General features: G+C 35.6%; 1 protein-coding gene across 1 annotated transcript; it reads right to left on the bottom strand.

The window, feature by feature from the left end:
* Positions 1 to 8767: 8767 nt before the first annotated feature.
* On the bottom strand, positions 8768 to 9271 carry LOC110728641. The gene has a single exon (XM_021908284.1). It carries the CDS (start codon positions 9269 to 9271, stop codon positions 8768 to 8770), a length of 504 nt encoding a protein of 167 aa, XP_021763976.1.
* Positions 9272 to 19627: the final 10356 nt, after the last annotated feature.

The raw sequence follows: 19627 nt of genomic DNA, 5'->3' as shown, positions 1-19627 counted from the left end.
TCACAATTAGGACTAGGGGTAAGGGTCAGGTTACTTTTTGATTGAAGGATGGGGTTGATCCTTTGGTGAATGATTTGGAGAAGGCTTTTGACAAAAAGTGGTATGAAAAGTATTCCTTTATGAGGATCGATTCTTTAGGCAAGGATACTTCCTTTTTGTTTGATACTGTTGAAGATTAAGGTATTTTGGTTTTTTTTTTTTTTTTAATTTTGTGTTAGGTTTATTTTTGTTGATTGGCCTTATTTTTGTTGTATTTGCAGTGAGTAAATTGAAGCAACGTGCTAAGTCTTCGAAATTGATTGATCATTTATACGAGCTACCTGTTGAGGAGAGATCTTTCACCAAGTTGACCTAGCCTTAAGCGGCTATCCTTATTGAGGATTTGGAGGAAGGAAATTATGAAAGTGAAGCTGCCCTAGTCATGTCTGCTGGTATGTTTTGTTTATTTCTTTTTTTTTTTTTTCTGTCGCTGCAGCCTTGATGTTTATTCGTACTTGGTTTTGTATTAGACATGTATGGGAAGATTTTAGTATGCCTATATTTGTGTTGCTTGTTTTGTTTTTCCTATGTGTCCTTGTTTGGTGAGTGTGTTACTGTACGCTGCTGTAAATACTACTAGGTCACTAATGTTGCACTCTGTTATCCCTCGTTCATCTCGTCTTCTAGAGCATACCAAACAGAAAGCTCTAAAGGCTAGGGGGGATGTGTTTGTCGTTTTTGAGAAGGGTAATCTTGAAGTGAGAGTGGTTTCTCCATTTCCTCCTCGTGTGTTAGGAGTAAAAAAAACTAGATGTCCCTGCTGATCTTGATGCTAAGAGTTTCTCTTATTATACTCTTGCTCCTCACGTGGACAAGTTGTTGTTTTCTTTGTTCAAGGAGCGCCAATCCTCTAAGACTTTCACTAACCTTTCTTAAGAGGTTGCTACTACTTTTCAGGTATAGTTTATTCATCAAATTTTTCTTTCAGAATGGATTCATGAACGAGTTGACTAATTTGTCTTCGTTATGTTTGTAGTGCTTCCAGTCTTGTCTAGGAGTGCTGGGCAAGGTGTAAGAGTTCAGTAAGGCCTTTGAGGCCATGAAGAGGGAGCGTGATTCCTTGTCTGACAAGCTCAAGGCCGCTTCTGATGCAAGCATAAAGAGTGTCGTTCTGAGTTGGAGATACTGCAATCCACCTTGAAGGCTGTTGTAAACGAATTTCTTGACATGGCTGGTTACTATCATAGCAAGGCTCGTCTAGAAATCATGGAGGAATATCATCAGGCCAGGGTAAGCATGAGGCTTGGGATTATAGCCAAGAGAAGGAAGACTTTGAGAAGATGTTCCTTTAAGAAGCCCCTGTTCCTAGCACCCTACTCTTGGGATAATTGCTGAAGAGGTCAACGCCAATGTTGCTGCAGCTGGAGTGATTAATCCTAAATTACCTTATGGCAATACAGGGGAGAATTAGTTTATGATGATTCACTTTTCAATGTTTTTGAACAATGTTTTTATGTTTTTGTTAAGTAAGCACTAATGTTATTGTTGCCTATGTGCAACTGGATGTTTGTGTTTTTGTTGCCTTCTGTGCAACTAGATAAATTTATTTTTTTCTTTGTTTCATTTTATGTTGCGAATCGTCATGCTATTATCCTTGTTGTGCGCGGTGTATCACAGTTGTATTTACAGTTGTATTGCAAGTGTGATGCAGTTGTGCTTGCATGTTGTGGTTGTGACATGATCTAGTCGTATCACCTAATAAAATGTAATTCCTAAAACCACTAACTAAAATAGACAGGGAACTAGGGTCGAGTCCACGGAGAAACAATGTTCTTTTATTTCTAATAAATTATTATTACCTAAATTATCAAGTAACAAGTATGATTTTTAGTGAATTAATCTAAGGAATCTAATCAAACTAAGAGAATATCAATAAAATAAAGCCTAGGGCATAGGTTCACCAATAAATAATATTTTGGGATGAAAGACAACAATCAATTATCAATGCATAAATTAACCAGATTATAAAGGTCTTTCGCTACGTATTATAATCACATAATTAACCTAGCGGTATTAAATCGCATCTCTTGAATCTTGACTTAACGATTTAAAAATTAATCTTCCTATTGAAACTAAGCCTTAATATCAACTCTCATCAGTCGGATCTCGATTTAATATTGCATAACTCATACAATTAAACTAGCGCTAATCTAATTGCATAGCATTTTGACAATCAATAGGAAATTAACCCACAACATTAACAAGCAACAATAATAAACCATCCCTTCATATTATTCATGGATCTCCACAACCCTAGAATAAAACTAATCACACATAATTAAATCTAAAATAATCAAAGCAATTAAAGAAAGCATGATTAAATCAATAATAAAAAGCTAATATAAAAGCAAATACTAAAATAAAAGCAATAATAAAACTACTGTAAAAACAATATATTAAAACTAAAGTAAAACAAAACTAATAAAAAGAACAAAAAAAAAACTAAACTAAAACTAAGCTAATACTACTACGTTAAAAGCTACCTCCTTTAATAAGAAAGGAAAAAGAAGTTTTACACTTTTTTACTCCAAAGCAACTTCTAACCCCTACCCAAAGCTGTGTACTACGACCACACTAGTGGGCTTTTATAGTTTTATAACAAATTCCAATAATGCTTTTGTCAAAAAAAAATAAAAAAATAAAAAAAAAAAACAAATTCCAATAATAATAAAAATTCCAACAAACGAGGCAGCAATATCACGCATTCATGGTAACCGATCGGGAATTGGGCCACCCGATCGCGCCCGTTAATTCCACACCCAGCAGATATGATATTTAGCCTTTTTACTTGGTCTGTAATTTTCTTCTTCTTAATATATCTTGAACTTGTAATAAAATTAGTACTCTACACGAATCAAACCCTTAATCACCAAACCAAATTTAATTAGCTCGACCTTGTTCTTCAAATATTTGGTCATAAAATATGGTCAAACTCCAATATCTTTGTAGTGGCTCAATAAGGTGGGGAATTATCAAATTCTGTAAATTCCTACAAAATAATACCAACTCTACAAAAACACTAGAAAACGTATATTAGTAATAAAAATAGTTCCGCATAGCTCAAATAAGCACAAAAATGACCAAGAGACGGGGAATAAAAATATATATAAAATAGACTCATCAAACTCCCCCAAACTAAACCTTTGCTTGTACCAAAGAAAAGTAATGAATAAATAAATCAATACTTCACCTCAAAAATAATTTAAATCAATAAATACGATTCCAAGGTAAATCCGACAAGCATTTATCAAAATCAACCAATCAAATCTATCCGATTACCAATCTTCCCTAACAATTGTCAAATAAAGCAAACCATAAGAGAATATAGAATTCAAGACTAGTGCTCACACACTCAACTCTCATTAATGTGGCGAGTACAAGATGTACTCGATCACTCTCCAACCAACCCTTTATATGTGAAAAATGTCCTCCCAACTCACGCACTCGATCGTGTGTTTAAAAGACATACACTCAAACTAGTAGTCGACTCGGAATATGTCAAATCATTCTTTGCATTAATAAACAACTAATTTCACATTTATACAACTCTATGCACAAAGGTCGGAAGGTCTTTAAAGCTTGTAATGTAAGGCTTAGGTAAAGGGTAGGAATTATTTGGAAAAATGTGAGAATAAAGCCATGCTTAAGGGAGCCAAATCCTAATAAAAACAAGGTCAAAAATAAATAATGAACAATCATCTCCAACTGAACTCAACTCAACTTTACAAAAATTCACCAAACAACCAATCCAATAATTCACAAATTTTCCACACTTACAGCTTCACTCATATAGATATAACAATGTAGAATTAAAGTGAACCAAACAAACTTTGAATTTTTTTCTTTTAAACTTGATTTTTTTTCTTCTCTTTTTTTTCTTTTCATTTTTTTTTTCTTTTCTTTTGAGCAACCTTCATTTAATATACTTGCACATTGACAATTTATTTTTCTTTTGCTTTTTTTTTTCTTTTTATTTTTAACTCACATTGGAAAAATTTCAACTTTTGAACACCTTTTTCAATTCTTTCCAATCCATAAAATAAGAAAAACAATTAACTTCTCAAATCCACCCAAATTGTGCAAATTATGTGCACACTACAACTCCCTCACCTCACTCAATATTAGCTCCCCCAAGCCAAGCTTGAGACTAGTAACCAATGGGATAAAATTAGGCTTGTAATGTGGCTAAATAAACAATAAAAGGACACAAGCAACAACATGGGTAGCAAGGGAACAAATGTATCTAATATCATCTGAAGGCCACCTAAAAGAACAAATGCCTTCGTCCTCCTCAATGTGCATAATAATGAGTCATACAAACATTACTCAAAGTTAAAAACCAATACTCAACTTTAATGACATACCAGGAACTAACGCACATTCCTCACTAAATTAACTAGTCAAGCACGATATTCACAAGTAGTTGGGAAAAATTGACGCATGTTAAGGTTTCAAGGCAATAAAACATCAAATCATGATCAACTAATCCACAATATTTATCATCAATAACCAAGAATCAAAACAATTTCGAAAAAAAGATCATCGAGGGGCACAGGGAAGTATGATTCATAATTCATTGGAACGTATTTTTGGATTTTTTTTTATTTTTTTAAGGCAATAAAAAACTAACCTAGAAAGCAATAAAAAAAAACCTAGTCTAAACACACCAAAAGAAAAAAAAAAATAAAAAGAGAGAGGGTGAAAGATATACCATGCATACACAAGAACCTCCCCCCAAGCTAAATCAGACAATGTCCTCATTGTCTTAAAGAGAAGCTAGTAATCAAAGTGACTACTCCACATCATCACCACATTTTGGTCACTAAAGCCTCGAGGATTGCAATGCATCTCTTTGGAATAAAATTGGGCAAGAATGAAACCAAGTGTTAGTGGGAAAAAGATCAAAATTGAGTCAAGTGCACTCTTTTGATTGTAAATTTTAATATATAAATGATAATGTAGTGATTCAAATTGGGTTAGAAAGTAGACTTGAATAGCATTTCAACGATAGGTTACACGCAAAAATCAGATAAGCAACGCAAAAGTTATGGCCTATCGAAGTTGACGAATTTAGCTGACGCGTACCCGCGCCCGACCGGGCGAGCTCAGCCCGATCGGGCCCGTGCTCCTAATTCGACCAGGCTGACTACTGCTACTCTCTGCCCCAAATATCTTTTGTACTCGTTCTTCTTCTTCTTTTTAGCCATCTTGATCAAAACCTACAAAAAACAAACTCCCACAAACATAAGATAAACTCTCATCACCTCTTTTAGTAACACTAAAAAAAAAAAGGTAATAAAATAAATAAGATACAGGTTGCGTCTCGCAAAACGCAGGTTTATCAAGGTCCCGGACGACTGTACACCATCCCTCCTCAATCGGAAGAATTTAACGCCTTGATTAACTTATCAAACGCTCCTTCAAACATTTCATTAAGCACTAGATAGGGCTTAAATACATGCACATTAATCCCTACAAAGAAAAGATTAGGAGCATATAAAAAAAACTCAAGGTAAAAGGAAAAATCAAAAGAAAGAGAAGAAAATATTTCACAACCTTCTACTTCCTCTGCTAAAAATTTAGAATTAATAGAATGAACATGGAAGTAGTCTTTTCCTTTATAATCACCCAATAATGACTCTATTATTTTACGCTCACGAATAAGCATATCGTCAAATGAAAAAGAAGTTTGAACCACCGGTTATACAACCAATGACTTTTCAATTATAGGTTCTACAACTAATGACCCTTCCTCTACAGATTCTATAACGGATGATTTTTCAACAACCAATTCCGTAAGTGATGATTCTTCAACCATCGGTTCTTCAACCAATGAATCTTCCTCCAGCGTATGATGCAAATAATGATAATATTCATCATGAATCTTCCAATATATATAATTTAAAACCCACTGTCTATGAAAATCATCATATATAAACGGAAAGATTCTAAAATCATCCGGAGCACGCACAAAAGAAACACTATAAGGGCAATTATGATTTTCATGATAAAGTTTACTACGACAGGAACAAATTTCAGGTGCTGCAAGATGTGAAAAAAAAAATCATCCATCTCGAAGGCATGTATATTTTCAACTCATAAGAAAAAGAAGGGGAAAAAAATAATTATAATCTAGACACTAATAACAACTAGAAATAAAAATAAAACCGTTTCCCAAACAACGACGCCAAATTTTGACAGGATCTAGTTGTATCACCTAATCAAAGTAATTCCTAAAATCACTAACTAAAATAGATAGGGAAGTAGGGTCGAATCCACATGGAAACAATGTTCTTTTATTTTTAATAAATTATTATTATCTTAATTATCAAGTAACAAGTATGATTTTTAGTGAATTAATCTAAGGAATCCAATTAAACTAAAAAAATAAAATGAAGAGAATATTAATAAAATAAATCCTAGGGCATAGCTTCACCAATAAATAATATTTCGGGATGAAAGACAACAATCAATTATCAATGCTTAAATTAACTAGATTATAAAGGGTTTTCGCTACGTTATAATCACACAATTAACCTAGCGATATTAAATTGCATCTCTCGAATCTTGACTTAACCATTTATAAATTAATCAGCCTATTGAAACTAAGCCATAATATCAACTCTCATCTATCGAATCTCGAATCAATATTGCGTAACTCGTACAGTTAAACCTGCGCTAATCTAATTGCATAGCATTATAACAATCAATAGGAAATTAACCCACAACATTAACAATCAACAATAATAAATCATCCCTTCATATTATTCATGAATCCCCACAACCCTAGAATAACACTACTGACACATAATTAAATCTAAAAAATCAAAGAAATTAAAGAAAGCATGATTAAATCAATATAAAAAGCTAATATTAAAGCAAATACTAAAATAAAAAGCAATAATAAAACTTCTGTAAAAACAATATATAAAAACTAAAGTAAAACAAAACTAATAAAAAGAACAAAACTAAAACTAAACTAAAACTAAGCTAATACTACTACGTAAAAAGCTACCTCCTTAAACAAAAATGGAAAATGAAGTTTTACACTTTTTTACTCCCAATCAACTTCTAACCCCTACCTAAAGCCGCGTACTACGTCCACACTAGTGGGCTTTTATAGTTTTATAACAAAGTCCAATAATAATAAAAACTCCAAAAAATGAGGCAGCAATATCACGCATGGTCATCGATCGGGAATTAGGCCGCCCGATCGGGCCTGTTGATTCCACGCCTAGCAGATATGGTATTTGGCCTTTTTACTTGGTCTGTATTTTCCTTCTTCTTAATATATCTTAGACTTGTAATAAAATTAGTATTCCAAACGAATCGAACACCGAATCACCGAACCAAATTTAATTAGCTCGACCTTGTGCTTCAAATATTTGGTAATAAAATATGGTCAAACTCCAATGTCTTTGTAGAGGCTTAATAAGCTCGAGAATTATCAAATTCTGTAAATTTCTACAAAATAGTACCAACTCTACAAAAACACTAGAAAACGTATATTAGTAATAAAAATAGCTCTGCAGAGGTCAAATAAGCACAAAAATAGACTCATCAGACTGCTTGATTGTTTTGTTGCCTTTCTGCGTTTCTTGTGTATCCTTGCAAAACAGGTTATGTTCTGGGGTGGCGTGGGTTTTCCCTACAATCTTCCGATGCTTAAGTGAGTACTCGTAGTTCAATAAGAAAAATCAAAGACTAAGTGTAGGAAAGAAGTTGTACCTTTTTGGAGATCTTTACTGAAGGGGCTCTACTAAATTTTTACATACCTTAGAAGTGGTATAGCTTTAGGTGTGTTGCGTACCAACTTTGTTGAACTTCTTTTCCTTCCATGTTGCTTAGTCTGGAGGCCCCATTGCCCACTACCTTTATTATTTGATATGATCCTTCCTAGTTGGGAGCCGATTTTCCCGCATTTACTTCCCTAGTGTTCTTGTACACCTTTCTGAGAACCTAGTCTCCTATTTTAAAAGCTTTTGCTTTCACATTTTTGTTAAAACTCCTCGCGACGTATTGTTGGTAGGTTGCCATTTCGAGTTTAGCATTATCTCTGATTTCTTCGACGGTGTCTAAATTGTATGCCAATTCCGAGTGATTTCTTTCTTTAGTCATTAGCCCATATCTCGCAGTTGCGACTTCAACTTCAGTAGGGATCACTGCCTCGCAGCTATATACTAACGAAGATGGTGTTTGTCTTGTTGCATTTTTTGGTGTTGTCTTGTCTGCTCACATTATTGATGGAAATTCGTCAGCTTATTTCCCTTTGGCACCTTCAAATCTTTTCTTCATGTTATTGATGATCACCTTGTTTCTTGACACTACTAGTCTCTTTGCTTGGGGATACCTTGGTATGGATGTAATGAATGATATGTTCCATTCCTTGTAGAACTTTGTTGTTTTCTTGCTGATGAATTGGGATCCATTATCAAAAATGACTTCTGAAGGTACTCCAAATCTACATAAGATGTTCCTCTTAATGAATGATATGACATGCTTATCCGCGATGTCCTTGTACGCTTTGGCTTCGGTCCATTTAAAGGAATATTTTTTCGTTGCATCCTGATAAGGATGGTAGCTTGACTATATCCACTCCCTACTTCATGAATGGCTATGGGGTTAACGTCAGGTGTAGCTCTTCTAATGCTTAATGGGTTAGGGGTGCATGCTTTTAACATGCTAAGCATTTCTTTATGAACTCAGCTGCGTCTTTCCTCATACTGGGCTAGAAGTATCCCATCCTAAATGCTAAGTTGGCTAGGTTTCTTTCTCTTGAGTGATTTCCGCATTCCTCATTGTGTAGGGACTGTAGCACCTGTTGTACTTCATTTTTCTCTAGACATCTTAAGTATGGGCCTGCTGTTGACTCCTTGAATAGTAAGTTGCTGATGAGGCAATACTTAGATGCCTTCATGGCAAATGCGTGTGTAGCCACTTTCCCTTTTGGTGTTATGTTGTCTGCGAAGAACTCTTTGAATGGTTTGGTCCAGTTGTCTTCTTCTTTAGTTAGATTTGTTTGTATCTCGTAAATATTCATTGTAGACTCTTTCTCAATTGCTGGAGACATGATGTGTACTAGTGGTATTGCTCTGAATTCATCTGCGTTGATGTTGGATCCGAGATTGGCAAGATAGTCTACTTCGGTGTTAAGACTCCTGGAGACTTGTGCAATTTTGAACTCTTCAAACTCCTTTATGACTTCCTTTGCCAAATCTAGATTTGCTACCATCTTGGTGTCTTTTGCTTCATATTCGCCATTAAATTGACAATGAGAATGGAATCAAAGATTACCTCTTAGTATTTTATTTTTATGTCTCTGGCGATAGTCAGTCTAGTAACTTGTGCTTCGTACTCTACCTCGTTGTTGGTCGCTTTGAAGTTGCATCTTACTACTTGAGGAATCTTATCTCCTTGAGGGGATGTCAGCACTATTCCCCAGCCTTGTCCTCGTATATTTGCTGCACCATATGTTGGAGTTTTCACTTTTGCATGGCTTTTGGTTCTTGTAGAGATATCACTTCTTTTTGTGCCTCGATCTTACACTAGGGTAGGGCTGAAGTCCGCTATAAAGTCTGCTAAGGCTTGAGACTTGACTGCTATTCTGATGTCAAACCTGATTTCGTACTTACTTAGGTGGACCATCCATTTTTCCATCCTTCTTGACATTTCTGGTCAACTTTTTTTGCTTATAGAGGGACACGTGCTCATTAGTATCTGTAGTGCCGTCGTACATGGCTATATTTGGGGTGGTGAACCTTCATAGCGATCTCTTCTGAGAAAGGTGACTCTATATAGCTATCAGCAGCTTCTTCCTCCATTGGCTTTGGTACTCTGATATACACGTTTTATACATAGATTTATCCCGACTTTTCATTACATTCTTGTATGGTTTTAGGCTCTTTAGAGCCATTTTCCGCTAACATTCTCTTCTCTAGTGTGTTCGGTGTATTTTTATAAGTTTTGAAGGAACTTGAAGTTTCTCGGATGATTCGGACATGTTTTGAGCATTTTGGAGATTTTGGTGGACAAGGATGTAAAACCGAGCTAAACAAGAACCAGTCTTAAAAGAATTTGCAAGCAATGAGCATACTTTGTACTGTGCCCGATCGGGATAAGCATGCCTGGTCAAACCGGGCACAGTAGAAATTCCTGGTTAAAGTTATTCAGGAAGTAAAGAAGCGATTTTATGGTATCATGCCACTCGCCCGATCAGGCAGGCCTCGCCCGGTTGGACCGGGCGCGTGGGGGTTGGTTGTACTACGAAGATCAGGATTGCAAGCCATCAAAGGTTGTGCCTCGCGCCCGATCAGGCGCCATATGCCCGGTTGGATTGGGCGCTGAGGAAGAATGCAAGGAAGAAACAACTACTTATTTAATCCCACCTGCCCGATCAGGGTGTTATTGCCCGGTCTGACCGGGCAGTGTATTGTGATTCCGGTTTTTATTATTTTCGAGTTTTTATTTCATTAAGGGTATAAATACCAATTGTAATTATCATTAGTTGAGAGGTTATTATCTCCTTAAGTTTTATTTTTCTCTCTATAACCCTAGTTTCATACTTTTTAGCAATTTAATTCCTAGGTTAGATTTGGGTATTGTTGATTAACAATTTGAGTAATTTCAATTGAAGCATCATTGGTATTCATCTCTATTCCTTTCTCTTTCAATTATTTTTGTTTTCAATTATGTTTTCCTTGATTATTATTGTTATTGCTTCTTTCAATATGTGTGAGTAGATTTCTTATTCCAAGATCTAGGGTAGCCCAATTATGATTGATGCATGAATTAATTCTTTAAATTCTCTAATAACCATTGTAATTGTCTATGCTAAATTGATTGTGATTATGCCAATGCTATATTAGAGATAGTTAGTATTGTTATTATTCCATTGTTTCTATCATAACGAGAGTTGGATTTTAACGGAATTGAGTAAATTGATTTAGGATTTGAAATTCAACATGAGAATAGTTGAACGGATAATTGGGAATGGAAGTAAAGTGTTTAATGTCTCTAATTTGCATGATACCATGAGAATAGGCTTGATTGTGGGTTAGGGAAGCCATTGATACTCGAGAGAGGTCATTGGTATACGTTAGGGTTTGCTTTTCCCCGTGTTAATTGGAATTGTATGTTAGGGGTAGATATATAATTGCATCGATCGTAATTTTGGTGATACTTGATCTTGGATGTTTTAGCTTATTAATTCATTATATTCGTTTGATTTATTCTAGTTTTCCATACTTTAGCTCTTAGTTATTCTACCATTGATTGATTCTTGCTTGGTAATTACTTGAGTCTAGATAAATTGGGTGAACCATAGTCTCTGTGGGATCGACCCTAACTTACCCTGCTACATAATTAGGAGGAATAGTTAGGTTAATTTTGCTAGGTGTGCGACCGCCTACCAAATTTTGGCGCCGTTGCCGGGGACTAACGGTTTCATTTAGTTATTTGTGATTCGTTTTTTACTAAGCTTTTAACTTGTTGCTTATGAGATGAAGATACACATGCCTTAGAGATGGATGATTTATTGTCTTGCATCTGGCCATTGTTCTTGTTATTATCTTTATCATGAAAATCCTGATTGCCCTTATAGTGAGTATTTTGTTCGAGCTCCAGATGATTTTAGAATCTTTCCATTCATATATGATTATTCTGAAAAACAGTTTGTTACAAATGAAATTTATTGGAGGATTCATGATGAATATTATCATAATTTGTATAATACGTTGGAGGAAGAATCATTGGTTGAAAAACCAATGGTTAAAGAGTCATTGGTAATAGAATCAGTGGTTGAGGTATCATTGGTTTCAATAGAAGAAGAATCATTAGTTGTAGAACCTTTGGTTGAAAAGTCATTGGTTGTAGAACCAATGGTCGAAAATTCTTTTTCTTTTGTTAATGAACTTATTCGTCAGCGTAAAATAATAGAGTCGTTATTTGGTGATGATAAAGAACAAGACTACCTACATATTAATTCTGTTAATTCTAAATGTTTAGCGGATGAAGTAGGAGGTAGTGGTATATTTTCATCTCTTTATTTAAATTTCTCTTTTTACCTTGAGTTATCTTTGTGTGCTCCTAATCTTTTCTATGTAAGGATTAATGTACTTGCAATTAAGCCCTATATAGTGTTTAATGAAATGTTTGCAGGAGCGTTTGATAAGTTACTCAAGGCATTAAATTCTTCCGATGGAAAAAGAATGGTCAAGCTTAAGACCTTGATAAACTAGCGCTTTGCGGGAGGCAACCCGTATTTTATTGTTTTTATTTTAGTCTTTTCTAATTTTTGTGTGTTTTCATTTTTCTTTGGTTTTTAGAGAGGTAAGGAGAGTACATCTTATGCTAGTGGGAGTTTCTATTTGTGTAGGTTTTGATCTCAGAAGGCTGATTTAATAGGAGAAGAGCAGAGAGAAGGGATACGGAGAGCATTTCCTGACCACACCTGCCCGGTCAAACTGGGCAAGAGGTGCCCGATGGGCGCGAGAGTCGGTCTTGGGAAAAGAATATCGAAAAATTGAAGATCAATCTAACCTTCTCCGCCCGGTCAGATCGGGCAATCCCTGCCCGATCGGGCGCGACAACAGCAGCTAGAACCAGCAAAACTGCTCAACTTCGAAACGCCATAACTTTTGCGTTACTTAACGGATTTTTTCGTGTGACCTATCGTCGGAAAGCTCTTCAAGTCTAATTTCCAATGAAATTTGAATCACTGAATTATCTTTTATACATAAAAAGTTATGATCAGAATAGTGCACATGACTCAATTTTTATTTTTTTGCCACTAACACTTTGTTTCATTCTTGCTCAAATTTGTTCCAAAGAGATGCATTGCAATCCTCGAGACTTTGGTGACATTATTTTGGGTGATGATGATGAGGAGCTGTCACCTTGACTACTAGCTTCCTTTTAAGACAATGAGGACATTGTCTGATTTAGCTTGGGGGGAAGTTCTTGTGTACAGAAGGTATACCTTTCACTCTCTCGTTTTTATTTTTTATTTTTTTTTTGTGTGTGTTTAGAATAGTAGTAAGATTTTAATGCTTTCATCTGAAAAATTGAAAAATTGAAAAAATACGAGAATCATGATAATGAACGGCCATTAAACTACTTCCATGTGCCCGTATCCTTTATGCCAAAAGGTTTTGATTTAATTTCGATTGAAAAACTTGCATTGTGGATTACAAGATCATGATTTGACCTTGAATTTGTTGATCCCTAGTAGGAGTCAAAGCTATTTAACCATGTATGATTTAGGAGCATGACTGTGTTAATCGTGAGGCTTGAGCCTTATATATTCATTCATGTGTGTGTTTAGTTCCTGGTGTAGCATTGATCTTAGTTTTGATTCTAGACTCTTAGTAGTGTGTCGTGATGCATTGCACGTGCACGTTGAAAATGAAGAAGGCCATGTTCATTAGGTGACCTCCAGACGAATTTAGAACATCAGTTCCCTCCTTGCTCACCCATGTTGTAGCTTGACTATATTTTTCGTGAACTTCACAAAAATTACCCCTTAGCCCCAATTTGGTTACTTTTCCCATGTCTAGCTTGGGGGAGCTATATTATGCGGTATTTTGTGTGATTTTATTTCAAGTTGCAATTGATGAGAAATATATGAAAAAAAGAGAGAAAAGAAGGAAAACTAGCATGGAGGTTTGTTGAAATTTAAGAAAAAAAAAAGAGATTAAATTGAAGAAACAAAGAAGGAAAATCTTGTACTTCAAATGAAAGAAAGTGTCTTTGTTCTCGAGAAAAGAAAAAAAATAATAAAGAAAAAAAAAAGAGAAAAAAATGTTGATGAAAAAAAAAATGAAAAGAAGCTTGAAGTTGGAGAGGAATGTGAAGAAGTAATGGGTGTTTTTCAATGTAGTTGGGTTTGTGTTTTGTTAATTGAAAATGGTGAATCGAGGTGTGACTCATTGCATTTGATAGCTCCCCGGTTAGACTACTATAGCCCACATTTTTCAAATTATTTCTTACCCATTCTTATTCCCGGCCTACGTTACAAGCTTGAAAAAGTCCTTCCGATCTTCGTGCATAGCATTATGTTCATGTGAAAAGAGTCTTTTGTAAAAATTCTGGAGTATATGTTGCATTTCGAGTCGACACATTGACTAGGTTGAGCGATATTATAACCCTCTAAACACGCGAGTGTTGTGAGATGGGGGGATTGCATTGTTGGTGGGGATGGTGAGAGATCGAGCTCATTCTTAGCTCGCCACATAAAAAGTGTGTTGAGTGACCACCGATGTGAGATACTCTAGTCATCGATTCTTGAAATATACATGGTTGGTCTCTTTTGACGATTGATTAGGTGGATCGACGGTTTGAGTAATTAGATTGGTTGGCTAGGATGCATGCTTGTTTGATTTCGATTTTGAATCCGTGTTTTGAATTTGCATTGTGGGGTGAAGTATGTTGTTTGGTTGTTGATTATTTTTTATTGTCTTGCTTGAGGACAAGCAAGAGTTTAGCTTGGGGGAATTTGATATACACGTTTTATACATAGATTTATCCCGAATTTTCAATACATTCTTGTATGGTTTTAGGCTCTTTAGACCCATTTTCCGCTAACATTCTCTTCTCTAGTGTGTTCGGTGTATTTTTATAAGTTTACAGGAACTTGAAGTTTCTCGGATGATTCGGACATGTTTTGAGCATTTTGGAGATGTTGGTGGACAAGGATGTAAAAACGAGCTAAACAAGAACCAGTCTTAAAAGAATTTGCAAGCAATGAGCATACTTTGTACTGTGCCCGATCGGGATAAGCATGCCCGGTCAGACCAGGCACAGTAGGAATTCCTGGTTGAAGTTATTCAAGAAGTAAAGAAGCGACTTTATGGTATTATGCCACGCGCCCGATCGGGCAGGCCTCGCCCGGTTAGACCGGGCGCGTGGGGGTTGGTTGTATTACGAAGATCAGGATTGCAAGCAAGCAAAGGTTGTGCCTCGCGCCCGATCAGGCGCCATATGCCCGGTTGGATCGGGCGCTGAGGAAGAATTCAAGGAAGAAACAACTACTTATTTAATCCCACCTGCCCGATCAGGGTGTTATTGCCCGGTCTGACCGGACAGTGCATTGTGATTCCGGTTTTTATTATTTTTGAGTTTTTATTTCATTAAGGGTATAAATACCCATTGTAATTATCATTAGTTGAGAGGTTATTATCTCCTTAAGTTTTATTTCTCACTCTATAACCCTAGTTTCATACTTTTTAGCAATTTAATTCCTAGGTTAGATTTGGGTATTGTTGATTAACAATTTGAGTAATTTCAATTGAAGCATCATTGGTATTCATCTCTATTCCTTTCTCTTTCAATTATTTTTGTTTTCAATTATGTTTTCCTTGATTATTATTGTTATTGCTTCTTTCAATATGTGTGAGTAGATTTCTTATTCCAAGATCTAGGGTAGCCCAATTATGATTGATGCATGAATTAATTCAATAAATTCTCTAATAACCATTGTAATTGTCTATGCTAAATTGATTGTGATTATGCCAATGCTATATTAGAGATAATTAGTATTGTTATTATTCCATTGTTTCTATCACAACGAGAGTTGGATTTTAACGGAATTGAGTAAATTGATTTAGGATTTGAAATTCAACATGAGAATAGTTGAACGGATAATTGGGAATTGAAGTAAAGTGTTTAATGTCTCTAATTTTCATGATACCATGAGAATAGGCTTGATTATAGGTTAGGGAAGCCATTGATACTCGAGAGAGGTCCTTGTTATTTGTTAGGGTTTGCTTTTCCCTGTGTTAATTGGAATTGTATGTTAGGGGTAGATATATAATTGCATCGATCGTAATTGTGGTGATACTTGATCTTGGATGTTTTAGCTTATTGATTCATTATATTCGTTTGATTTATTCTAGTTTTCCATACTTTAGCTCTTAGTTATTCTACCATTGATTGATTCTTGCTTGGTAATTACTTTAGTCTAGATAAATTGGGTGAACCATAGTCTCTGTGGGATCGACCTTGATTTATCATAGTTAGGTTATTTTTGCTAGGTGTGCGACCGCCTACCATACTCCAGGGATCTTTGCGATCTTTGCTTCAAAGACCTTGAGGTATTGCTTGACAACCTTCTCAATCTTTCCCCGTGGGGTACCCGCATCAAAGAAATCCTCATCCTGGGACGCATCCCTATTGTTAAAACCTTTTCCACCACCATTTGGGGTGTGGAGCGCTCTTGATAGGTCAAGTTGCATAGCTAGGCCTTCGTTTTTTTTTTTTTTTGGAGTTGGTTGTTTTGGAAGCAACAGAATACATCTAACTTTGAAGGGCTTCATTTTGTATAGTTAGGGTGGTGATTCTAGCCTCGGTGTGGACCTTTTGGGCCAGTAGGGTTTCGATCTGGATTTTTGTTGGTCTAAGGTCTGGTAGAATGCTTTCATTCCCTTATTGATCTCAACTATTGTGAAGGGTACTAGGTTTCCAAACATGATTTGTAGAGGTTCTTTATAGGTTTTTAGAGAGTTTTTCACATGTTAACTGATTATTACCCCCACGATGGGCGCCAAAATTTTTAGGACAAATCTAGGAAGGGTTGTCCTAGGAATTTGTTCAAGGTTTAGGGGTATTAATAAACTCTCCTGCCAAAGATAATCAAACTAACAGAGAACAATAGCATAAAAGATAAATAAAACGTAAAGAAATAAGCAAAGAAAATAGATGACAATACTGAGTGAGGACAGTTACAATGATCAGAATAACCAGGCTTCATACTAATTTTATTAGAGTAATATTCGAGTATTCCTGTACATATGAGTTTACACAGTTTCTTTAGCTATTTATACATAGGGACCTCTAGGGTTGCATATACGTTTTCCATAATTGAGTGGGGAGAGAAGAATCATGATTGAATATCTTAATTGATTCGATATTTGTATTTTTGGCATTGCTTCCTTATTGACACCTTGATTGATGTTCTTGCTATATTTGCACAAATCAAGCCATTTCCTTATATTTCCTTACTTGCTTACCTTTAGGTCTTAAAGTGCTTAGTAACTGTGGCCCTTGGACTTCTAGGATAATGTGGGCTTAACAAAGAGGGAAGATAAACTATTAAATTTTTGTGTAATTGAAGATTAATACAAAGTACAATAAAATTTAGAAGAACCAAGAGAAACAAATAAAAATTGATTATTGTTATTTTTGGATATTCTCTCTAGTAACATCGTATTCTCAATTTTTCTCTTTGGTAAAGAATGAAATAAGATTTTATTCATGGTAATCAAAAATTTATTAAACTAATCTAATGGTGACATGAGATAAGTAATAGATTAATGTGTTAATCATGGTTTAGCTCTTTTAATCAAAATGGCCACGAAAAGACATAAATACCCCTATTTATTTCCCTCCCAACCAACTTTGTCTAATCAGGATATAAGGGTTTGATGTTTAAACTTCCATCATTATATTGACGAACTCATTTGATAAGAGCAAAATTGCGAAGAACATCATCAATTTTCAATCGCAAACTTTGATTATTCTTAGTAAAGAGTGAGTACTAGAGGGTATTACTCAACAATTTGGGTAATTTTATAGGATTTTTTAGGTGAATTTTAGGGGATTATTTTGTGAAGAATTTTTTGGGTTTTGTGTTGATTTTGCTCATAAAATCTTACATTGGGCATCAAAGATCGATTTTTTCATCAACTTTTGGAGAAATCGGCAATATTAAGTTCAAATCGAGAAAGGTATGTCTTCTCTTTTGCATTTTACATTGTTATGCTTTGTTTTTTTTTTTTTTTTTTTTTGCATTCTAGGGTATAATTCTTAAATGTGCTATGCTTGTTGGTTTGTTTGTGTCATTGGTGCAGAATGGATGATAAAATTGTGTTACATTTACAGTATAGGGGTAAAGATGCTACCATTACAGTTGATGATATTGATAAGGCTAATATGATAGATCTAATATTAGAATATTAGGAAAAAGAAAAGGAATTGAACACAGAAACACCCCAAAATCCCACTTTTAAGTATGTTCATAATATAAAATGCAGCATCTTAACCTAAAGAGTGATGCTGATTTAATGAAAATGTTTGCTAATTTACCTTAGAAGAAGGAGATATATATATGGGTTGGGGATGGATTGAAGGACATTGGGGTGGTGGCAACTACTAGGTCATTGATGTTAGGTAAAGAACCAATTGTTGATGCAGGTGAGACTAGTAGGAGACCTAAACTCACACCTAGAAAGAAGCAAACTCCAATAGTTGAAGCTGAGGCTGTTAACAAGGAAGATTATGAAAGACATATTCAGACCATTAGTTGAAATGAAACCCCGGTAAATGGTCCTGAAATAGAGTTTCATGTACCCCAAAACATTGATATGGAAGCAACATGGGCAGATATTCAGGCTGAGGGAGGTGTAAGAGGAAGAGGTAGGGGAAGCGGGAGGGGGAGGGGAAATGGTAGAGGGAGGGGGAATGGGAGAGGGAGAGGAAGGGGAAATGGTAGAGGGAGAGGGAGTGCCTTAGAGAATTGGTTCAACATTTCTCCAACCCCATGGCAGCCTGAACAACCTATTTTTGTTGAAATGCCTATCCCTCACTTTGAATCTGAACCCTAACCTCAAATGCCTACTCAAATTAGCAACCAACAAACTGAACCTCAACCTACCATTAACCCAATCCATTGTACCACCTATGATAAATCTTGGAGAGCATGGAGTTGGGCAGAATTCTAATTCCTCAAAATCTTCTAAGGGTTCGGTCTTGTTTAGGATAAGAGTGCCTAGGACTATAGCAACAAGGAAATGCATTGTAGTTAGTTTGAGTGCAAGTGGAGGTGACATTGATCAAAACATTGAATCTGGTGTTGGTAGTAAAGCACTAAGTCTGTCAGTGGGAAATAATGAGAGTGAGAGCTTATCTATACATGATGAGCAAGTTGATGATGAATATGATGAGGAAGATGATTGGGGTTATGAGCCATATGACAGTGATGATAGGGATACAGATGAGGGTGTAGACAGAGAAGATGAAAAATCTAAAGATGAATATGGACCAATGATTGAAGATTCATTTGATCCTTTTGAGGAACATGGGTTTGAGTGTGAGAAGGATGAGGATAATTACACATCAAAGCTTTACAATAATGGAGAACTCTTTTATGATGAGTGTTTTGGGAGAATTGTTCTGAAAGAGTGGCAACTCTTCACTGACAAACAACATCAGGGATGTTGTCAGAGACTACTGCATTCAATGTGGATTTGCAGTGATTGAAGACTATGCTAGGTATTCTGTTAGTTGCTCAGATTCTCATTGTGAATGGAGATTACATGGTTTTGTTTTGCCAGATGGTACTACTTGGGCAATCAAATTAATTCAGAATTCTAAGCACACATGTCAAGGATTAGGGACCAGGAACAACATGGTTAATGTGAAGTGGGCAAAAAAAGTTCTGATGGATGATATTAGGGCAAACAATGACATTCCTACTAAGGCATTGAATCAACTTTTATGGCAAAGGTATGGGGTGGAAATGGCATAATCTACCTTATGTATGGTAAGAACTAAAGCTTTGAATGAAATTCATGGGGGCCATGATGTGTCATACAAC

Source organism: Chenopodium quinoa, unplaced genomic scaffold (genome assembly GCF_001683475.1).
Source record: "Chenopodium quinoa cultivar QQ74 unplaced genomic scaffold, ASM168347v1, whole genome shotgun sequence".
NCBI lineage: Eukaryota > Viridiplantae > Streptophyta > Magnoliopsida > Caryophyllales > Amaranthaceae > Chenopodium > Chenopodium quinoa.
This window is presented reverse-complemented; position numbering and strand designations above follow the sequence as displayed.